This window comes from Mauremys reevesii, linkage group 1 (assembly GCF_016161935.1).
Source record: "Mauremys reevesii isolate NIE-2019 linkage group 1, ASM1616193v1, whole genome shotgun sequence".
In the NCBI taxonomy this organism is placed as follows: Eukaryota; Metazoa; Chordata; order Testudines; family Geoemydidae; genus Mauremys; species Mauremys reevesii.
In genome coordinates this window covers 224,049,336-224,067,296 of record NC_052623.1, presented here as the reverse complement: position 1 = coordinate 224,067,296, position 17,961 = coordinate 224,049,336, and the positions used below count along the sequence as shown (strand labels likewise).

Genomic DNA, 17,961 nt, shown 5'->3' with positions numbered 1-17,961 from the left:
CCCAGACAATCCTGAACTGGATTTTTGTGCCTGGAATGGATGAATCCCAGACGGTTGCTCCTGCTTCCAGCACCCCCAGCCCCAGCACGAGTGGGACCCTTCCTTACCATATTCCTCCACAGTAAAGGGATGTTCGAGATTGGTCCCCGACTCCTTCTGCACCACCACGTTGTAGGTGCCTTGGATGGGCTCGGAGGTTAGGTGGAAGGAGAGCTGGGTGAGGCCCACATTTAACTCCACCTCTCGCCACTGGTACACGCGGTTCTTCTGTGGGTCCTAGAGGTAAGGAGAGCACAAGGTCACATGACAGGATGACTCTTAACCTTTCGTTTACAGGCAGGGTGTCTACACAGCACGAAGCTGGAGAGCAGGTCAGTTGCAGTCCAATGTTCGGCAGAGATACAGGATATATACGATCATCTCCCTCTCCTATAGATGAGGTTAGGGCATCTGGCGGCCAGCTCTGTACTTTCCCAGTAGTCTGTAAGGATTAACCAGTCAAGTCCTGTGCAATCAGCATGTGATTAAACAGCCAGATACCAGCACTGAATCTATTCCATTGTCTGCCCACCTGATCAACATCCCACATCCATGGAGTGGGCAAGGAGGAAGCAAGGCTAAGAGACCAGTACACAGATGGCAGGATGCGATGAGTTTATATGCCTGGGAGCTTGAATGTTATATTTGCAGTTTGAGAACTGGCAACTGCTCTGGCTGAGGATTGAAATACTCAAGTTACCTCTGGGGCTGAGAAAACCCTCCCCATGCAGGTATGTGGAAGGCAATGGGCTATGGAAATGCTCATCTGGTCTTAAATATGTTGTTTGAGCTGCTACTCCTCTTCAGGCAGCCAGTATATCTTTGACCAGTCTAGTTTATCCCTGTATGGGAAGGGGAATGAGCTGTGCCAGTATAAGGCACCTCTATGCTGGTATAAACGGGCCCACACTAGCGGCTGCACCGGTGTAACTACTTTGCTATAAAATTGCACCCCTGACTGACACAGTTAAACTGGCATGAAATCTGTGTGCGGACCAGGGCTCACTTTCACAAAAGACCCTTTTCAGGCTCCTTTAAACAACCTAAAGAATCAGAAAAGGTCACAGGCCCATTTTCCCCCTTTCCAGGTCATGTTCCAATGTTGCGCTGCAGGTGAGATGCCAGAGACTCAGCTGCAAGGGTGGGTGGGGTGGGTGAATGCAGGTCTCTATTTCCTATTCACACAGGCTTACCCTTACTTCCTTTTTTGGAGCCCTCTAGTGGCTGCACTACCCATTCACAATGAACACCACACTACACCCTCCCTCTGCTGTGGAGCACAGGAGTCTCCCCATCCCTGCAGCAGCCCCAGCTTTCAGCTAGTGGCTATGAGAGTAAAAATCAATGGGTCACTTACCTTGATGTAGACCAATGGAAGCTGTGGGAAAAACGGGGAGAAGCAGAGTTAGAAATACAGGTCAGACGTGCACTGAGCTCATTTACCCTGTTCAGGGGACTTCTGCGTCTCTCCTCTGCATTTCCCTCTGCCCCTTGCTCTCTGTTACTCAATGGGAAACTCCAGCAGAACCTTCTAATGTTTTAGCACCTGAACTGGTCAGTTTAACACAGCTGTGAAATTAAACACTTCGTTTTGCATTTAGAGGATTCAGGGTAAAAATTTCAAAATCACCTAAGTGACTTAGGAGCCTTTTAAAAATGACTTAGGCACTTTAGGCCATTGATTTCAATGGGAATCAGGCACTTACATAACTCTGAGGTTTTGTGGCTTAGGAGCCAAAGAGCCACTGACTTTCAGTGAGACTTTGTAAAGGAGGCAGATTTGTTTAGGTGCCCAACAATGCAGACAGGCACCGAGTGGAGTTTCCAAGTGCTGAGGTATCTAGTTCCCCACTGCAGCCAATGGGAGCTAGTCTCCTAACCCACCTATGTGCTTTTTAAAATCCCACTAGGTACTTACCTGCAGCTTGAGGCATCTAAATCCCTTAGGCAATCTGGCCCAAAGTGCCCAAGTCACTTCTGAAAATGGGACTTAGGTTTCTAAGTCACTGAGGCATTTTAGAAATGTGCCCCTGAGCGTTTAGCCATTTGGAAAGTTGCTGGTTTCCAGGGCTTTCAGGTGGCAACTCAATTCTCTGTATCCTGCTTTGCAGCATCAGGTGGAGCCTGTTGCTGGGATGTTTCCTCAGGGACCCCTGCTCCTGCAAACTCGCAGTGAGGTTATGGAGGTGGGGTCAGCTAGATCACAGTGTACGATGTGCAGGAAGGTGGGACAGAGCCAGGTACAGGGGTCTTGAGGCCCACTCACATGGCTTCCCACAAGACAGAAGTGATCTCCTCAGGGCCTGACTCACTGCTAGCCCACCGTGGTGCTGTCACTCACACCAGTGCAAAGTGGGGCACACAGCAACCAGCCTCATTTGGCAACATTTTATGCCCACTTTGCTCTGGTATTAATGATGCCTATCAAATGGAGAAGCCCAGTGCTTAATTTGTCCCAGGGCTGAGCCCCGGCACCTCTGATCTTGGCAGTTCATAGCCTCGGCACCTCTGGGCTTTCTGTGTCAGTTATGAAAGTAAAAAAATTGCTTGAGCCCCAGCACCTAATTGCTTGAGCCTCTTTCATTACAAATTCATAGCACATCTCTTTCATTACAAATTAAGCTTGGGAGAAGCCAGTTATTACTTGGCAGGTGGGAAGCAACTGCTTCTTCTTTGATAGTTATTCTTTGCAATTCTGTTCAAAGCACTAACTTCTCTGGTAGTGTTTTACGTTTCCTTGTGATCAGATGAAGTGATCATACTCTCCCTGTTACACTAGCCTGCTCCTTTATGTTCAGAATAATGATCTGCCTCTGTAGATTCATCTGCCCTGCTGTTCATTCCCTCTGTCCTGAAATTCTGTTTCCTGTATTCAAAGGGCCCGTTAGGATGCCACAATCAGAGGATTATGATTTTTAAGATGTAACAGAAGATAGAGGGAGGTTCTTAGCTCCACCAACTGTAAGCAATTTATTATGTAGTCCTCCCTCAGCCAGGGCTGGTGCAACCGTTCAGGCAACCTAGGCGGTCGCCTAGGGCGCTGGGATTTGGGGGGCACCATTTTCTTCGGCAGCGACTGCGGCAGCTGGATCTTCATTTAGGCCGAGGGAGCTGGGGCAGGGGAGCACAGGGAGGGCTGCCTGCAGCAAGTGAAGGGGGGGGGGCGGCACGCAGGGAAACTCCCCGCCCCAGCTCACCCCTGCCCCACTCCTCCCTGAGCACGCCGTGGCTGCTTCACTTCTCCCACCTCCCAGGCTTGTGGCGCCTAATCTGAGGTGGGAGAAGTGAAGCAGCCATGGCGTGCTCGGGGTGCTCGTGCTCATGCACGGAGCAGGGATGAGCTGGGGCGGGTGGGGGCGTGCCTCAGGGTGGACGGGGGGAGCTGCCATAGGGAGATGTGAGGGCCACAAGGTGGAAGTTTCGCCTAGGGCGCGAAACATCCTTGCACCGGCCCTGCCTTCAGCCTTTTCTTCTCTAGACTAAGCATTGCCCAATTCTTTCAACTTTTCCTCATAGATCAGGTTTTTGAAAACTCTTATAAATTTTGTTGCTCTCCTTTGGACTCTTTCCAGTTTATTCATCTCTGGCAACAAGATCCTAATAGGACATTTTTCACTCCCTGCTCCAGGGGCAAGATGAATCTCTTTCCCAAGTATGAGGGGAAGAAAATACTGAGAAGATTTTTGAACTTCCCCCCTGAAACTCTGGAGATCAGATGGTTAACATCTCTGGACAAAACCAGAAGGTATTATTGGATAAGTTTAATATGATACCTGTAAATGGAAGAAGTGAGGGGACATTTCACATAAGTTTAATTGACTGCCGGGAATGGTATTGATAATATTATTATCCCTGTGTAATTCATCATTGTAGGGATTTCTCTGTAATTACAATGTTGTGCTCTTTCTAGTGAGATTTTTATTATCCATGGAGAGGATGCCTTAATTAAATGTGGTTACAAAGACTAAAGCTCAGCCATTCCTGACAAATGGTCTAGGAGATTGGAAGACTCTGATGTTAGATTTCTCAGAGACATCACTATTGTCCTTGAATTCCTCTCAAATTTGTGAATCATATGAGTTGCTGGGAAAGTCCTTGCAACCACTCGTCTCTGAACAAATTGATTTTTCTTTTAACTATTCTAAAAATTATTTCAAAGATAAGTACACTTGGCTTGATGCAGATGGGTGTGAAGGAAAAGACAGCTTTAGCCTGTCTAGCTAACAGGGTAAGATGCAATCCATCTCCTAATTTACTTCATAATTTAGTAGTTGCCAGAAGACAATATAAAGGCTTATTATATCAGAAAAACCAAGAATATCTTAGATCCTTGTGGAAGGGTTTTGAAGCAGCAGCTAAGGCTAAAAATTCTTACACATTTTAAAAGATGGTGGCCACGGGTTCTGGTAGATCTACTCTGAATGATGAACCCCATATTAATCATGAATCTTGGATAGTACATTTTGGCCAGGTCTTTAATGATTCCCCTCAACCAGTTTTTAAATCTAATTCTACCATAGTTGATGCAATGAGGAATCCTCTCTTTGATTTACCACTCTGGCTTTCAGTACAGTACAGTGAAGTCCACTCATTAATTTTAGCCCAACAATGGAAAAAAAACCTCTAGCAGAAGATTTTCTCTCTGATGAAGTTTCTCAGGATAATCCTAATTGGTGGTCCCCAGATTTGGCTAAATTATTTACTGTCATGAATCATAGCGGAGGCATTCTGTCTGGCTCACTATTATAGTTCCTATTTTTAAAAAAGGGGCTAGAAAGAATTCTGAGATAGCTCAGTGGTTTGCGCATTGGCCTGCTAAACTCAGGGTTGTGAGTTTGATCCTTGAGGGGGGTATTGGGGGATTGGTCCTGCTTTGAGCAGGGGGTTGGACTAGATGATTTCTTGAGGTCCCTTCTGACCCTAATAATCTATGATTCTATGTAGACCTATTGGTCTGTTAGATGTGGCAGGAAAAATTTAATGCAGATTTTTACTCTCTAAACTTGAAATATGGGCTTTAGAGGGTAATTTGCTACACAAAGAGCAGTCCAGCTTTAGGTCTGGTGGAGCCACAGTGGATAATTATTTTATCCTATATGATTTATAAATATACTGTGGTTAATGGTAGTAGTTTATATGCTACTTTCATAGATCTAAAGATGGCATTTGATTTTATTAACCAAGAAAAACTTTGGGCAAAATTAAGAAGGATGGGAATCGATCTAAGACTTTTGCATATTTTGGAGGCTCTACACCAGTGCACTATGGTGAGGTTAAGAACTAAAGCCAATGGGGAATGTACTGTTTCCCCTATTTCTAGGGAAGTATGCCAGGTTTGCTTTCCAGTGCTGCTTTTTTTTTAATGTATATCTTAATGAAGTGGTGATGTTGTAAAGGAAGATCATTTCTCTCCCCTGCAAATTAAGAGTAGTGTTGTTATATGCTGATGGCACGGTTGTTTTATTGCAGCATCCAAGTGGCCTTCGATGGTTATTATCTTGTTTTTTCTCTTATTATAACTTTCAAGGCCTAGTTCTCAATTATAAGCCCAAAGTCATGATTTTTGGGAAGAACAAAACAAGTCTGTGCTTTTACTTATTTAGGGATAAAGTTTCATCATTTAGGCCACTGGTTTCCTTATCATGAAGACTTAAAACAAAAGGCCATTAGCTCTGGCCAAGGGGTGCTCTGTTTTACCTGCCCATATGCTGGGAACAGAGCTGCCCCAGTGCTAAGAATCTTTAATGCAAAAATAATGTTAGATGATCTATGAGGCTGAAGTTTGATTTAGGGGCCAAATTTTGGCCTTAGAGATCATTCAAAATAATTCTACTCCTCCTTTGTTTTTACATGCTGAGGTGGATGGTTTTACTGTAAGTCATAGAGCTTGTATTGCTTTTCTTAAATTTTGCTCTAAGATCTGTACTCTTCCAGATTACAGCTTGCCCCATTTTTACCTTCAGGAGATGGAGGAACAACCTGTGCACTCTAATTGACCTTTTAAGGTTGTATATGTTTTATATGATGTTGCTGTTGTAGACTGTTGTATGTTTTTCTTTTTGTATTTGCAAAAGACTTATGTTTAAATTAATCATGATTTAATAAAACTGCCAAAAAGTTTTGACATTAGCCAGTTTTACATTATAATAAAGCATGATTCATATTATGCCATAAAAGGACGTACTCTGGCCTATGTACACTTGTCAATGAAGTTGAATGGAGTGTAAATCATGGCAGAATCTGACCCTTATAAAGAAGATGTGGGGAGTCAGAAGGCATCACTTGCTTTACACAGTCACTTTTATGGTGCTAGAAGATGTTAATAGAAAGAAATTCCTCAGGAATCACAAAGGACTTTAAAAGGGTCATCATCAGCGCTCACCATGTCAGCCATGGAAACTGATCAGTGATCAGACCTACCTTCTCCTTCAGGGGATGGAAGTCTTCATCCAGAGAGACGATACGAAACAGAACTGCGGAGACCATGATTGAGAGAGAAAGAGATTTTCACTGTTAAACTTGCAGCCGCTCACCCAGGGACCATCAGTCATTGAGGCAGATGCTGTGTGCATGCTTGGCCCAGATGCAATGACCCATGGACACATGGCAGGGTTGGATGCATGCACCACACTGCCCAGGTTTATGACTGGTGGGGAGGAGGTGGGAAGGCAGGGTTACTGCCAGCTGTACTAACTTAGTGACGAGTTGTGGGGTCTCTGGGGAGGCAGGGAGGATTTCCTGCTCTGTATATAATTCCCCACCTGATTTCCTGTACCTGTTTGTCCTGGTTTGTAGATGGGTTTGTCCGTCTGGACAAAGACCAGGCTCTCTGAGTTCTTGACCAGCACCGATTTCCGGCTCCTGAACTCCAGCGTCGGCCCCTTCACCAGCACCGTGAGAAACGCTGATGATGAGCTGCTGGACTTTGGAACCTGGAAAACAGCAAAAGAGCCACTTGCCTTAGAGACTCTCCCCTCTTCACTGAGCCTTTGGAGGCTGGAGTTGTACATGGAACCAAAACAAAAAGGTCACCACGTACCTACCAGAATCAGGGACTGTGGGGTCTGGGGCTCTGCCAGTCTGACCTCACCCTGGTTTTGCAGGACTCTTCTCCTCCATCCCCACTAATGTCTCCTCTATACTGCCAGAATCTTTGCAGTGATGGGGCCTCTACCACCTCCTCCAGAGGAGACTCTGCCTGCTCCCCCATCCGTCCCCTCCCTACCAGGAGACTCTGACTTCTCCACCTCAGTAGCTTGTATCTTAAGAACGTCCCCCAATGTCTTAGTCTCAGCTTTTCCTTCTGCCCATCACCCCTTGTGCTGCCTCTTGCCAAGACTGGGGGTCATTTCCCTTCCCTTGTTATGCTCCTTCCTCAAAGGGATTGATGGACTGTGATCGTGTCCCCCCAGCTGTGAATCCCAGTGATGGCGGAAAATGGGAAGCTACATTTGAGTAATTACTTCTGTGCTGGGTCCATTTTCTTCTACTGTCCTCCCAGCCAGCCTGGAGAGCTGCAGGGAGAAATCCTAAACTGGCCCCGAGGAGAGGCACAAGATGATCTCATTGATGTTGTAATAAATGAAGGGGGGATAGCTCCCTTTGATGTACACCCAGCCCACCAGTTAGCTGTAAAATCCCTCTTGGTCTGTTCTCTGCTTGCTTTACCTGTAAAGGGTTAACAAGCCCACAGGTAAAAGAAAAAAAAGTGAGCACCCAAACAAAAGAGCCAATGGGAAGGCTAGAACTTTTTAAAATGGGAAAATAAACTTTCCCTTTGGTTGTGGTTGCTCTCTCTGGGCTGCAGGAACATGGAACAGCAGTGCTATAAGCAGAAATGCTGTGTAAGGTTTGAACCAGGTACGAAAAATTATTTTCCATACCTAGCAGGACTCATTGGGATAGGGAATGTTTAGATAGACATGATTAAGTTATTTCTTTATTTTGGCTTGTGGATCTCCTCTGTGCTAACCCCTGATGCTTTTGTTTGCTTGTAACCTTTAAGCTGAACCCCCAAGAAGCTATTTTGGGTGCTTAATTGTTGGAATTTTTGCTCTTTTAAAATCTAGCAATTTCTTTCTTTTTGTTTTAAATAAAATTTCCCTTTTTAAAGAACAGGATTAGATTTTTGATATTTTAATAGGTCTGTGCATTCTGTTTGATTGGCTGGGGGCAACAGCTAATTTCCTTTAGTTTCTTTCTCAGCGCTTCCCCGGAGTTTGGGGGAGGAAGGGCTTGAGGGTACCTCACAGGGAGGAATTCCCAAGTGCTCCTTCCAGGGTCCAAGGGTTTTTTTTGCATTTGGGTGGTGGCAGCTTTTATCAAGCCAAGGTCAGAGAGAAGCTGTAACCTTGGGAGTTTAATACAAGCCTGGACTGGCCAGTATTAATTTTTAGAATCCTTGCGGGCCCCCACCTTCTGAACTCGGAGTGACAGAGTGAGGATTCAGCCTTGACAGATGTCAATGGTCTTGAGGAAGTTCTCTAACCTCCTTCTTCCATGGCTTTCTTTCTGGCCACACTCAGAGGCTTGTGGAGCCCCTTGAGAAATGGGAGACCAGTTCTCAGCAGTAAAGTCAGCACTGACTCAGAGAGAAAAGCACCCAACAAAGCCAGCCAACCACAGCCTATAGCACAGCCTCTCCAAGAATCATGCTGGTCACTGAGCTCAGTACCCACTGAAGATCACTCCTAATGAGTCATCCACAGCACTGCCAGTAAGAACCGTAGTTTTCCTTGAATGTCTCGTAGCTAAGCCTGTCTCTGTTTGTGATTTCTGATGATATCAGGCCTTTCAGGTGTTGGTCCCAGGCTGTCACTATCTTACAGACTCAAGTAATAAACCCTGTGGGGGTCAGAGACTCACCGTGAACGGGACGCACTTGAACACGTCCTTCTCCGACACCACGTCTGCAATCAGGCTCCTGTTCTCCCCTGCATATTCCAGTGTGGCGCTCAGCGTCACAGACTCGTTCAGGTGGGTCAGCTGGATACAGACCTTTTCAGGAACGTTGGTGTGGATCAGAAAGGGCACTAGCACCATGTACTGCCTGGGAAGGGGAAGGACACAGGTCAGAGGGGCGGGGATGGGGAATGGAGAAGGTACTGATGAAAGGACATGGGCTAGTGCGACAGACAAATCCCCGACCATCCATCCGCACTGTAATTTGTACATACAGGATGGTGAATTTCATTTTGCTTTTGTAACATACCAGCCAGTCTGCTTGGTCAGCCAGGAAGCTAAGACACCACCCAGAGCGAAGGAGCTAGTTCTGTGCTAACAGCAATTGCTGTCCAAGGGCTGTTTGTTCAGGCTCCCAGCAGGGAGTGGGGATGGCTTGAAAAGTTCCAGGCTGTTAATTGAGGTTTGTGTATCCCACAGCCCCTGGCTGTATTATCTGAACAGCGGGGAGAGAGCTCAGATGAAATGCTTGTTCTACCTCCATGGAGACTGGCAGGCAGTTACACAGGAGTGTGGATCAGGGCTTTAATGCAACCTCCTCTCTAGCTGCCTGTCGATCTAGGTGTGTCACCTGCTGCCCTCAGTAATGGAGAGATACAAATGTAGGGGTGGCTGCGTGTGCACTGACATCTGAATGTAGGGAATGGCCATTGTGCTAAAGGGGCAGTGTGGCCCAGGGCTTTGGCCGGAGAACTCATTGCTATTCCTGGGTGTGTCAGTGACATGCTGTGTGCTACTGGGCTTCACAGCTCTGTGCCTCTGTTTCCCCATTTCTGATATGGGGATCCTGAAGATGCTGCTTACACCCCCACTCCCTCTTCATGTGCCTGGAGAACTTTGGATGAGAAGTGCTCGCTTACAGGTTCAAGTGTTAATGAGGACTTTACCCAGCTTGCCAGCAATGACAGCAACAGAGTGATTTGGGCTACGGAAGGAGACCTCACCGGCCATGGCTGCAGCCTGCTGACTCAGAGCAGAGACGCTGGCAGAGCATCACTGCTGGGAGGCTGGACGTGCAGCAGTGTGAAGCTCCCTGGGACACGCAGCTTTCTGCTGGGGGGGGGGGGGGGCTGTTTATCTTGCTTAGCCAAGATTTCAAAGTGACAGAGTTAGGTAGGAGCAGTCGTAACCTGGCTCTGATTAAATTCCATTTGGTCCTTTGTTAGGCCTGAGCCAAAGCCCATGGAAGTCAATAGGACTCTTTCCATTCACCTCACTGGGCTTTGGATCAAGCCCTGAGTGATTTTCACTCTACCTTCAATCTCAGCCAATAAAGGCTGGGGGCTGATTCTCCCCCACCTGGCACCTGGTTCAGAGTGAGTGCAAAGGGAGCCTGAAATGTGCCGTTCTGCTCTGGTAGCATTTGACACCCCCTCTGCCCTGCTGTAAATGGCGATACAAAGAGCAAGGCCATGGAAAGCCAGGGCCTACGTTTAGTGCTGTCAAGTGTCCTGCCTGATGTGTGACACTCACCCGTTCATCCAGCCGCCCTGTCACATGTCCCTGCAGCTCAGCTGGATTCTCACACATCAGAACAGAAACCCCCCCACACTACCAAAACCAGACACCGCTCCAGTGCTTAATTTGTGCCAGGGCTGAGCCCCAGCACCTCTAGGCTTGGCAGTTCATTGCCCTGGCACCTCTGGGCTTGTAAAAAAATTGCTTGAGCCCCAGCACCTAATTGCTTGAGCCCAGGCATCTCTTTCATTACAAATGAAGCACTGCGCTGCACACACTTCTCCCTCTGGGGTGAGGATGACAGAAGGAACAACACGTGACAGGCATGTTGCTTTACATTCTAGTGGCAGGCTCGCTGGTACTACAGTGATTAGCATAGTATGAGAGTGAATAGCTGAGCCGTAAGCAGGCAGCAGGCAGTTTCCTGCAGTTGCCCCTTTGCTGCTAGAGGCAGCTGTGGCATTTGCTGAGCCAGCAGCCAGGCGCCTCCTCTCTCCCTGCTGGAGCAGAGCAAGCAGCCTGGAGGTGATGGCTGAATGTGAGAGATCTGATACTGGCCCCAGGCTCCCCCCCTCACCGGTACAAACCCCCAGCCACTGTGACCTGAACAACCCAAAGCATCCCAGGAGCTCCAGCAGCCTTACCACCCAGTAACAATAACCCCAGCCGCTCCACATCTGACCCTCTTGGGCACGTGCTACCCCAGCCAAAGTTCCCAGGTTTTGTTCAGTTTCCTGGTGACCACCACCCCTTCCCTCCTCCTCTCCTCCCAACCAGCTTGGGACAGAGTATGTCAACTGTAAACTAAGCATATATGCCAAATAGTCATTAATATGCCGATTACTTCATTATACAGCATAAAATGCCTCCTGGAGCAGAATAAAACTTGTGACTGGCATCACATTATGTTCTTCCCTTGCCCTCTCAGCCAGCATGAACTTTAGCTGAGACAGAGAGAACCAGACTGGACACAAGGCAGGTCTCGGTAAGACAGATGGAGAGAAGAATGGAGCCTCTCCTGTGCAGCAGGATGCAACCGAACACAAAACGGCAGCTGCTTCTGCAGCACAGAGTGGTCTTTTCTCCATTTAAAGGTGCAGGACGTAGACATCTGACCAGACACAAGCTACATGCTCAGAATGGAATAGAGCTGGGTGAAAAAAGTCTGATGAAACTGTTTTCTGTCGGAAAGTGTAGTTTAGTCAAAATGGAACCGGTCTCTGGGAACATGTCAAGTTTAACCAAGGGCCCAATAGAAAAATGATAAAACAAATGGTTTCAACTTTCTCATTTTGATAACATCAAAATGTTTCATTTTCCCTCTAATATTATGTTGTAGTATAATATTTATATACATTTATATTATAATTATTCAATATTATTGTTAACAAAATGTGACATTATCAAAATGAAACATGTCCATGTTTCTGAATCAAAATTTTCTGGAATTTCCTTCCTCTCAAAATTTAAACTGCATGTTCCCATTTGGAATGAAAACAAATTTTAAAATGGCAGGTTTTCTGGTGGCATGGCAATTCTGGTTTCCAGCCAGCTATAGATTGTCTCCCTGTTCTGTATATGTATAAAGCCTAGCACAGTGGGGACCCTGATCCATAGCTGGGGTGCACAGGCACTGCGCGACACAAACAAACAATTCTAACAAGGCATTCATTGGGTTAAGCGATCTGACATTGGAGTTAGGGGACTAGATCCATCCCCCACTGAATCAGGGCAGCATAAATTGCACCTGCTCATATACACCAGCGAGGAGGGATGCTATACCAGGAGAAGGGAGTGTGCACTGGAGGGTAAATGCTCTAATCTATGTTGGGCTCCATCCACAGGAACTCTCTGTCAGTCGATGCTACCAAAGAGATATCCTGAGTCTGCCCAGCTCCTGGCTGAGCTTGGCTACACCCTCTCTTCAGGCCCCTCAGTGGAGGCGAGGTTGCAGCCAAGTTGCTAGTTTGCAGTGCCGCAGGTGGATATTCCAGCAGAGTGTGACACTGCCAGGGTCTGTGCTGACAGACAGGAATCTAGGTCACAGACTCTCTTTGGGAACAAGAACAGTCTGTGGCTGCCAAGGGAAGCAAACTGGCTTTAAAGAAGAAGAGAAAAGAGAAACACCTTTCTGAGCTCTCGCTCACAGGCAAGGAAATTGGGGCCCATCCACTAAAGGTACCACAAGGCAGATGGCATATTGCCCGTGAAGCCACAGGGAGATCCAAGCTCGTGAAGATGTCTAGGTAGGGATATAGGTATCGAGAGCTGTGTGGGGAGCCCCAGAGTGGAATAGCAGGGGCTGCAGGGTAGAACTGAGGGGCATTGGCAGAGCTGTGTGGGGAGCCAGGGCTGGAATAGCAGGGAGCTGCAGGGCAGAACTGAGGGGCATTGGCAGAACTGTAAGGGGAGCCCAGGACTGGAATAGCAGGGGGTGGCTAAGCATTGGCAGAGCTGTGAGGGGGATGAAGGAAAGAAAAGAGAAGGCAGCACGAGCCCCTGCATGTGCAGCTTACGGTTCGGTGGTGGGTGAGGTGTCTCCAGGGAGGAGGAAGAGAAGCAGGAGGAAGATGCTGGGGCCACCGGGCAGCCTGTTCTTCCCCATGGTGCAGAGCGAGGGTGGTGAGTGAGGCAGACACACAGCCTTGTCCGCTGGCTCCCTGCACCCTGGCTGTCCGCTGGGTCCGCCCCTTTATACCTCTCTCTGCAAACAGCCCCCGGGAGGGGCGAGATAAGGGCAGGGGGCCAGGACCATTTCAGAAATGGGGAGAGGTACATGAGGAGGAGCCAGAGCCAACAGCTCTGACTCGTGGCACAGAGACTGTCCCTGGCCAGACCCTGACAAATGGGGGGCGAAGATATTTATTGGAGGTGTTCATGTGAGACACTGTCCTGTGTCTGAGCCATTCACCCCAAACCCCTGTTTGTATCACTCCAGCAGCTGTCTGCGGTGGTTGGAGAAGCCCTTTAGCTCATTATAGGGCCAGTCCAGCATTCTGTGGGGATTGGAACGAACTCCCAAATCCTGCCCAGTGTTTCCAGAGAAAATGTTCCTGTTTGTGTGCTGTATTCCACTGGTATGATAGCCAGCTACTTCCATCAATATCCCTCTGGTACAGCTCACAGGGGATGCCAGTGAGAGACGATTTTGTGTATCATTGCCCCCCTGCATGGTGAGTGTCAGAGCTGGCCATGGCTATAAAAGTGCCCTTTGCTGGCTGCAGGAGTGGAGCTGCCCCTGTAGGGGTGTGTTTGTGCCAAAGTCCTTGTTAGGAGTGCATAGAGCACACTTGCTCATGTCCTTAGAGCTAGTTCTGGGCATATCCGTGTCCTCAGTTGTTTGAGGGAGCAGGATTGCTTCCTTAGCTCCCCAGGAAGCCAGTGCTAGTTGTGAATGGTTTCTTGGGAGCACAGTAAGATTGGCACACTGGGGGTCTAAACAGAGGAAGGAAAGTCTTGTGAGAGAAAGTTGGGAGAAGTGGGTTCATTTCTCAGCCCTGCCATCGATTCACTGTGTGACCTTGGGCACGTCCACACCCCTCTCCATGCCTCACTTTACCCATCAGTAAAATGGAGGTAATGATCCTGACCCATCTGGCAGGGGTGACGAAAGATTATCAAGTGGTTTAGGATCTTCTGATGGGAAGTGCTATAGAAAGGCAAAGGAAGAAGCCCTTTGGGAGGCACATGGGAAAACAGAAGTCAGACATTCTGAAGATTAATCCCTTACCCCATTAGGGAATTAAGATCATACAGGGAGTGTGGGCAGCCCCTGCCCTGCTTCCATGAAACAGAGATCTGAAATACTGGGGAAACCTTAGCCGGGGAACGATGGATCCTATTCAGCTCCCCAGTAGACCTGGGAGAATGAATAATTTTTCAGTTCCCGACAACCAAAAGTTTACTAAACATTTACTGAAGCGAAAGGTTGAAAAAAATGGTTTTGGCTCAAAAGAAACCATTCATTCACCCTGAAAGAAAACATTTAATTTTTATGTTGTCTTTTTTTATGTTTTTGTGTATTTTAAAAATAAATTAAAGGAAAATTTGAAAAGACCAAAAAACAAAACAAAACAAAAAAAACCCCAACCAACCAAACCCCCCGCCCAAACAACCAACCAAAAAACCTCCCACCCTATAACATTTTATTGGAAAATTTCAAAACAAAATATTTTCTTTTTTTTGGAATTTGGTTTAAGGTTTTCCCCCCACAAAAACTAAAATAATTTGCAAAATGTTTTGCTGCTGCCTGAGCTGCATTTTTACTGCCAAAAAAAGAGACTTTTGTACAAAAAATGTCACTCAGCTGTGCAAACCCACACAGGCCCAGCTTTAGTCACTTCCAGTACAAACAGTTGGAAAAGACAAACATGTGGGGAGGTTATGCAATTGGCTGGGGGTGATAACCCAGCCTTCACCCCACTGTGGGTCCAGGAGTGGGAAGTGAAAACGTGAAGAGTTTGTACAATACTTTAAAAGTCCTTGGACCACGGACTCAGAGGGTCCTGTCAATGAACAGGACAGTGAGTTAATACCCCCTGCATAGTCCCCTTCATACTGTCTCTCTCTTTATGCTCAAAGGAAATTTTTAATGAACCAGCTGTCAGTTCATAATGTCTGAGAATTCGGGGATCAGGAAGGCTTTGTGAAATAATGGTCTTGAGAGAGGTCCAGAGGGGGCTGCAGGGACGGATGAAGGGTATTGCCAGAGCTGCGGGGGGAGTCCAGGAATGCATGTGGCACTGGTGCAACCACTGCTGGAATACTGTGCCCTGTTCTGGTGTCTACAATGCAAGCAGGGTGCTGATAAACTGGAGAGGGTTCAGAGAAGAGCCTTGAGAATGATTAGAGGATTAGAAAACATGACTTAGTGATAAGATAAATAGATTGAACTCCTTGAGTCTAACAAAGAGAAGGTTAAGGGGTGACTTGAACCCAATATAAGTTTGTACATGGGAAACAAATATTTGATAACAGGTTCTTAACAAGATCCAATGGCTAGAAGTTGAAACTAGACATGGGGTTCTCAAACTTCATTGTACCACAACTCCCTTCTGACAACAAAATTACTACATGACCCCAGTAGGGGGGACCGAAGCCTGAGCCTGCCTGGGCCATGCCTCCAGGCGGGGAGGCCAAAGCCGAAGCCCAAGGGCTTCAGCCCAGGTCTTCAGCCCCAGGTGGAGGGCCTGTAACCTGAGCCTCAGTGCCCAAGGCTAGGGTTGCCAGGTGTCTGGTTTTCAACTGGAATGCCCAGTCGAAAAAGGACCCTAGTCGCTCTGGTCAGCACTGCTGACAGGGCCATTAAAAGTCCGGTCAGTGGCGCTGTAGGGCTAAGGCAGGCTCCCTGCCTGCCACGGCTACGTGCAGCTCCCGGAAGCAGCAGCATGTCCCACCTCCAGCTCCTATGCCTCCAGGGGGCTCCACACACTGTTCCTGCCTCAAGTGCTGGTTCTGCAGCTCCCATTGGCCATGAACTATGGTTAATGGGAGCTGTGGGGTTGTGCCTGTGGACTGGGAAGCACGCAGAGCCGCTTGGCCATGCCTCTGCATAGGAGCTGAAGGAGGGACATGCCACTGCTTTCGGGAACTACCTGAGGTAAGCGCCACCGGAGCCTGTAGCCCTGGCCCCCTCCCGTGCCCCAACCCTCTGCCCAAGCCCTGATCCCCCTCCAAATATCTTGATCCCAGCCTGGAGCCCCTTCCTGAAAACCAAAACCCTCATCCCGAGGCCCATCCTAGAACCCACACCCCTAGCCAGAGCTCCAAACCCTCACACTCCAACCCCTTGCCCTAGCCCTGATCCCCATCACACCCTCTCAACCCGTCAATCCCAGCCCGGAGTCCCCTCCTGCACCCCAGACCCCTCATCCATGGCCCTACACCAAAGCCTGTATTCCCTGCTGGAGCCCTCACCTCTCCTGCACCCCAACCCCATGCCCCAGCCCCCTCCTGCATCCCAAATCTCTCATCCTCGGCCCCACACTAGAGCCAGCATCCCCAGCTGGAGCCCAATCACCCCCCAACCCCAGCCTGGGGCTGCCTCACATACTCTGAACCCCTCGGCTCCATCCCCAGCCCGGAGCCTCGTAGAAGAGGCATGGCAGGGGTGGGGCCTCAGAGGAGGGAATGGGGCAGCGGGAGAGTGCTTGGTTTTGTGGGAAGTAGAAAGCTGCCATCCCTACCCAGGGCTGAAGCTGAAGCCCAGGCCCCGCTGCCCAGGGCTGAAGTCCTTGGTCTTTGGCTCAGGCAGTGGGGCTTGGCATTTGGCTTCAGCTCCAGCCCCAGGAAGCCTAAAGCCAGCCCTGGTGACCCCATTAAAACAGGGTCCTGACCCACTTTGGGGTCCTGACTCACAGTTTGAGAAGTGCTGAGCTAGACACATTTAGACTGGAAATAAGGTCTACATTTTAACAGTGAGGGTAATTAATAACTAAAACTATTTACCAGGGGTCACAGTGGATTCTCCATCAGGAGCAATTTTTAAATCAAGACTAGATTTTGTAAAGGACGTGCACTAGTTCAAAAAGAGTTGTCTATGGCCTGGGTTAGACATGAAGTCAGAGCAGATGATCACAACTGTCCCTTCTGGCCTCGGAATCTATGAATAGTGGGCTGCAGGGCAGGACTGGGGGGCATTGCCAGGGCTATGTGAGGAGCCCAGCACTGGAATAGCAGGGGGGCTGCAGGGCAGGACTGTGGGGCATTGGCAGAGCTGTGTGGGGAGCCCAGGGCTGGACTAGCAGGGGGCTGCAGGGCAGGACTGGGGGGCATTGCCAGGGCTATGTGAGGAGCCCAGGACTGGAATAGCAGGGGGCTGCAGGGCAGGACTGGGGGGCATTGCCAGGGCTATGTGAGGCGCCCAGCACTGGAATAGCAGGGGGGCTGCAGGGCCGGACTGAGGGGCTATGGCAGGGCTGTGTGGGGAGCCCAGGACTGGGATAGCAGGCGGGGCTGAAGGGAAGGACTGAAGAGCATCATCTGAGCTATGTCGGGAGCCCAGGGCTTGAATAGAAGGGGGACTGCAGAGCAGGATTGAGGTATATCTCTGGATAAGGCTTGTGGGACCCCTTTTCCACACCATGGTGGTGCTTTTAGGGTCTCATTGACAAGTCTGAACCTTCATGTGTGGGGGAATGAAGCTGTGTTCTGGCTGGCATTAAGCATAGCCCACCAGTGGAAGTGGCTGAAAAACAGTTTCCCTTTCTTGTGAAAAAATTAAAATTGTTTTGAACAGAACAAAACAAAACTCTTTTGTTCCGAGCAAAGACATAAGGTATAAAATTTGAAATTTTTCACAAGAAGAAAAGCCTGAAAAGATTCCCTTTGGGGAGACCAAGCCAGAATTTAACTACTTGCTCCAGGGGCTGCCTGACTCCCTAGTCATTTGGTTTCCTGGGTTGGCTGACTCTGGGCCAAGGATGCCCTCAGAGCTGTCTGAGGAGCCCTGGGAGCAGAGGCTCCAGCCAGCCCTCCAGGTGAGGAGCCATGGGAGGCTGGTGA

The 17,961-nt window shown here is 48.5% G+C and overlaps 1 protein-coding gene across 1 annotated transcript in view; it reads right to left on the bottom strand.

Moving 5' to 3' along the window:
• LOC120404244 (alpha-2-macroglobulin-like) overlaps positions 1–13,148 on the bottom strand; it is a 63,681-nt gene extending 50,533 nt beyond the window's left edge. Inside the window, exons 1-6 of the mRNA XM_039536385.1 lie at positions 12,975–13,148; positions 8,905–9,088; positions 6,815–6,971; positions 6,460–6,512; positions 1,397–1,417; positions 108–276 (exon numbers count right to left, since the gene is read on the bottom strand). Of these exons, the coding sequence (XP_039392319.1) occupies positions 108–276; positions 1,397–1,417; positions 6,460–6,512; positions 6,815–6,971; positions 8,905–9,088; positions 12,975–13,063 (673 nt within the window). The 5' untranslated portion in view covers positions 13,064–13,148. The remainder of the gene's footprint in view (positions 1–107; positions 277–1,396; positions 1,418–6,459; positions 6,513–6,814; positions 6,972–8,904; positions 9,089–12,974) is intronic.
• Between the last annotated feature and the right edge of the window lie 4,813 nt (positions 13,149–17,961).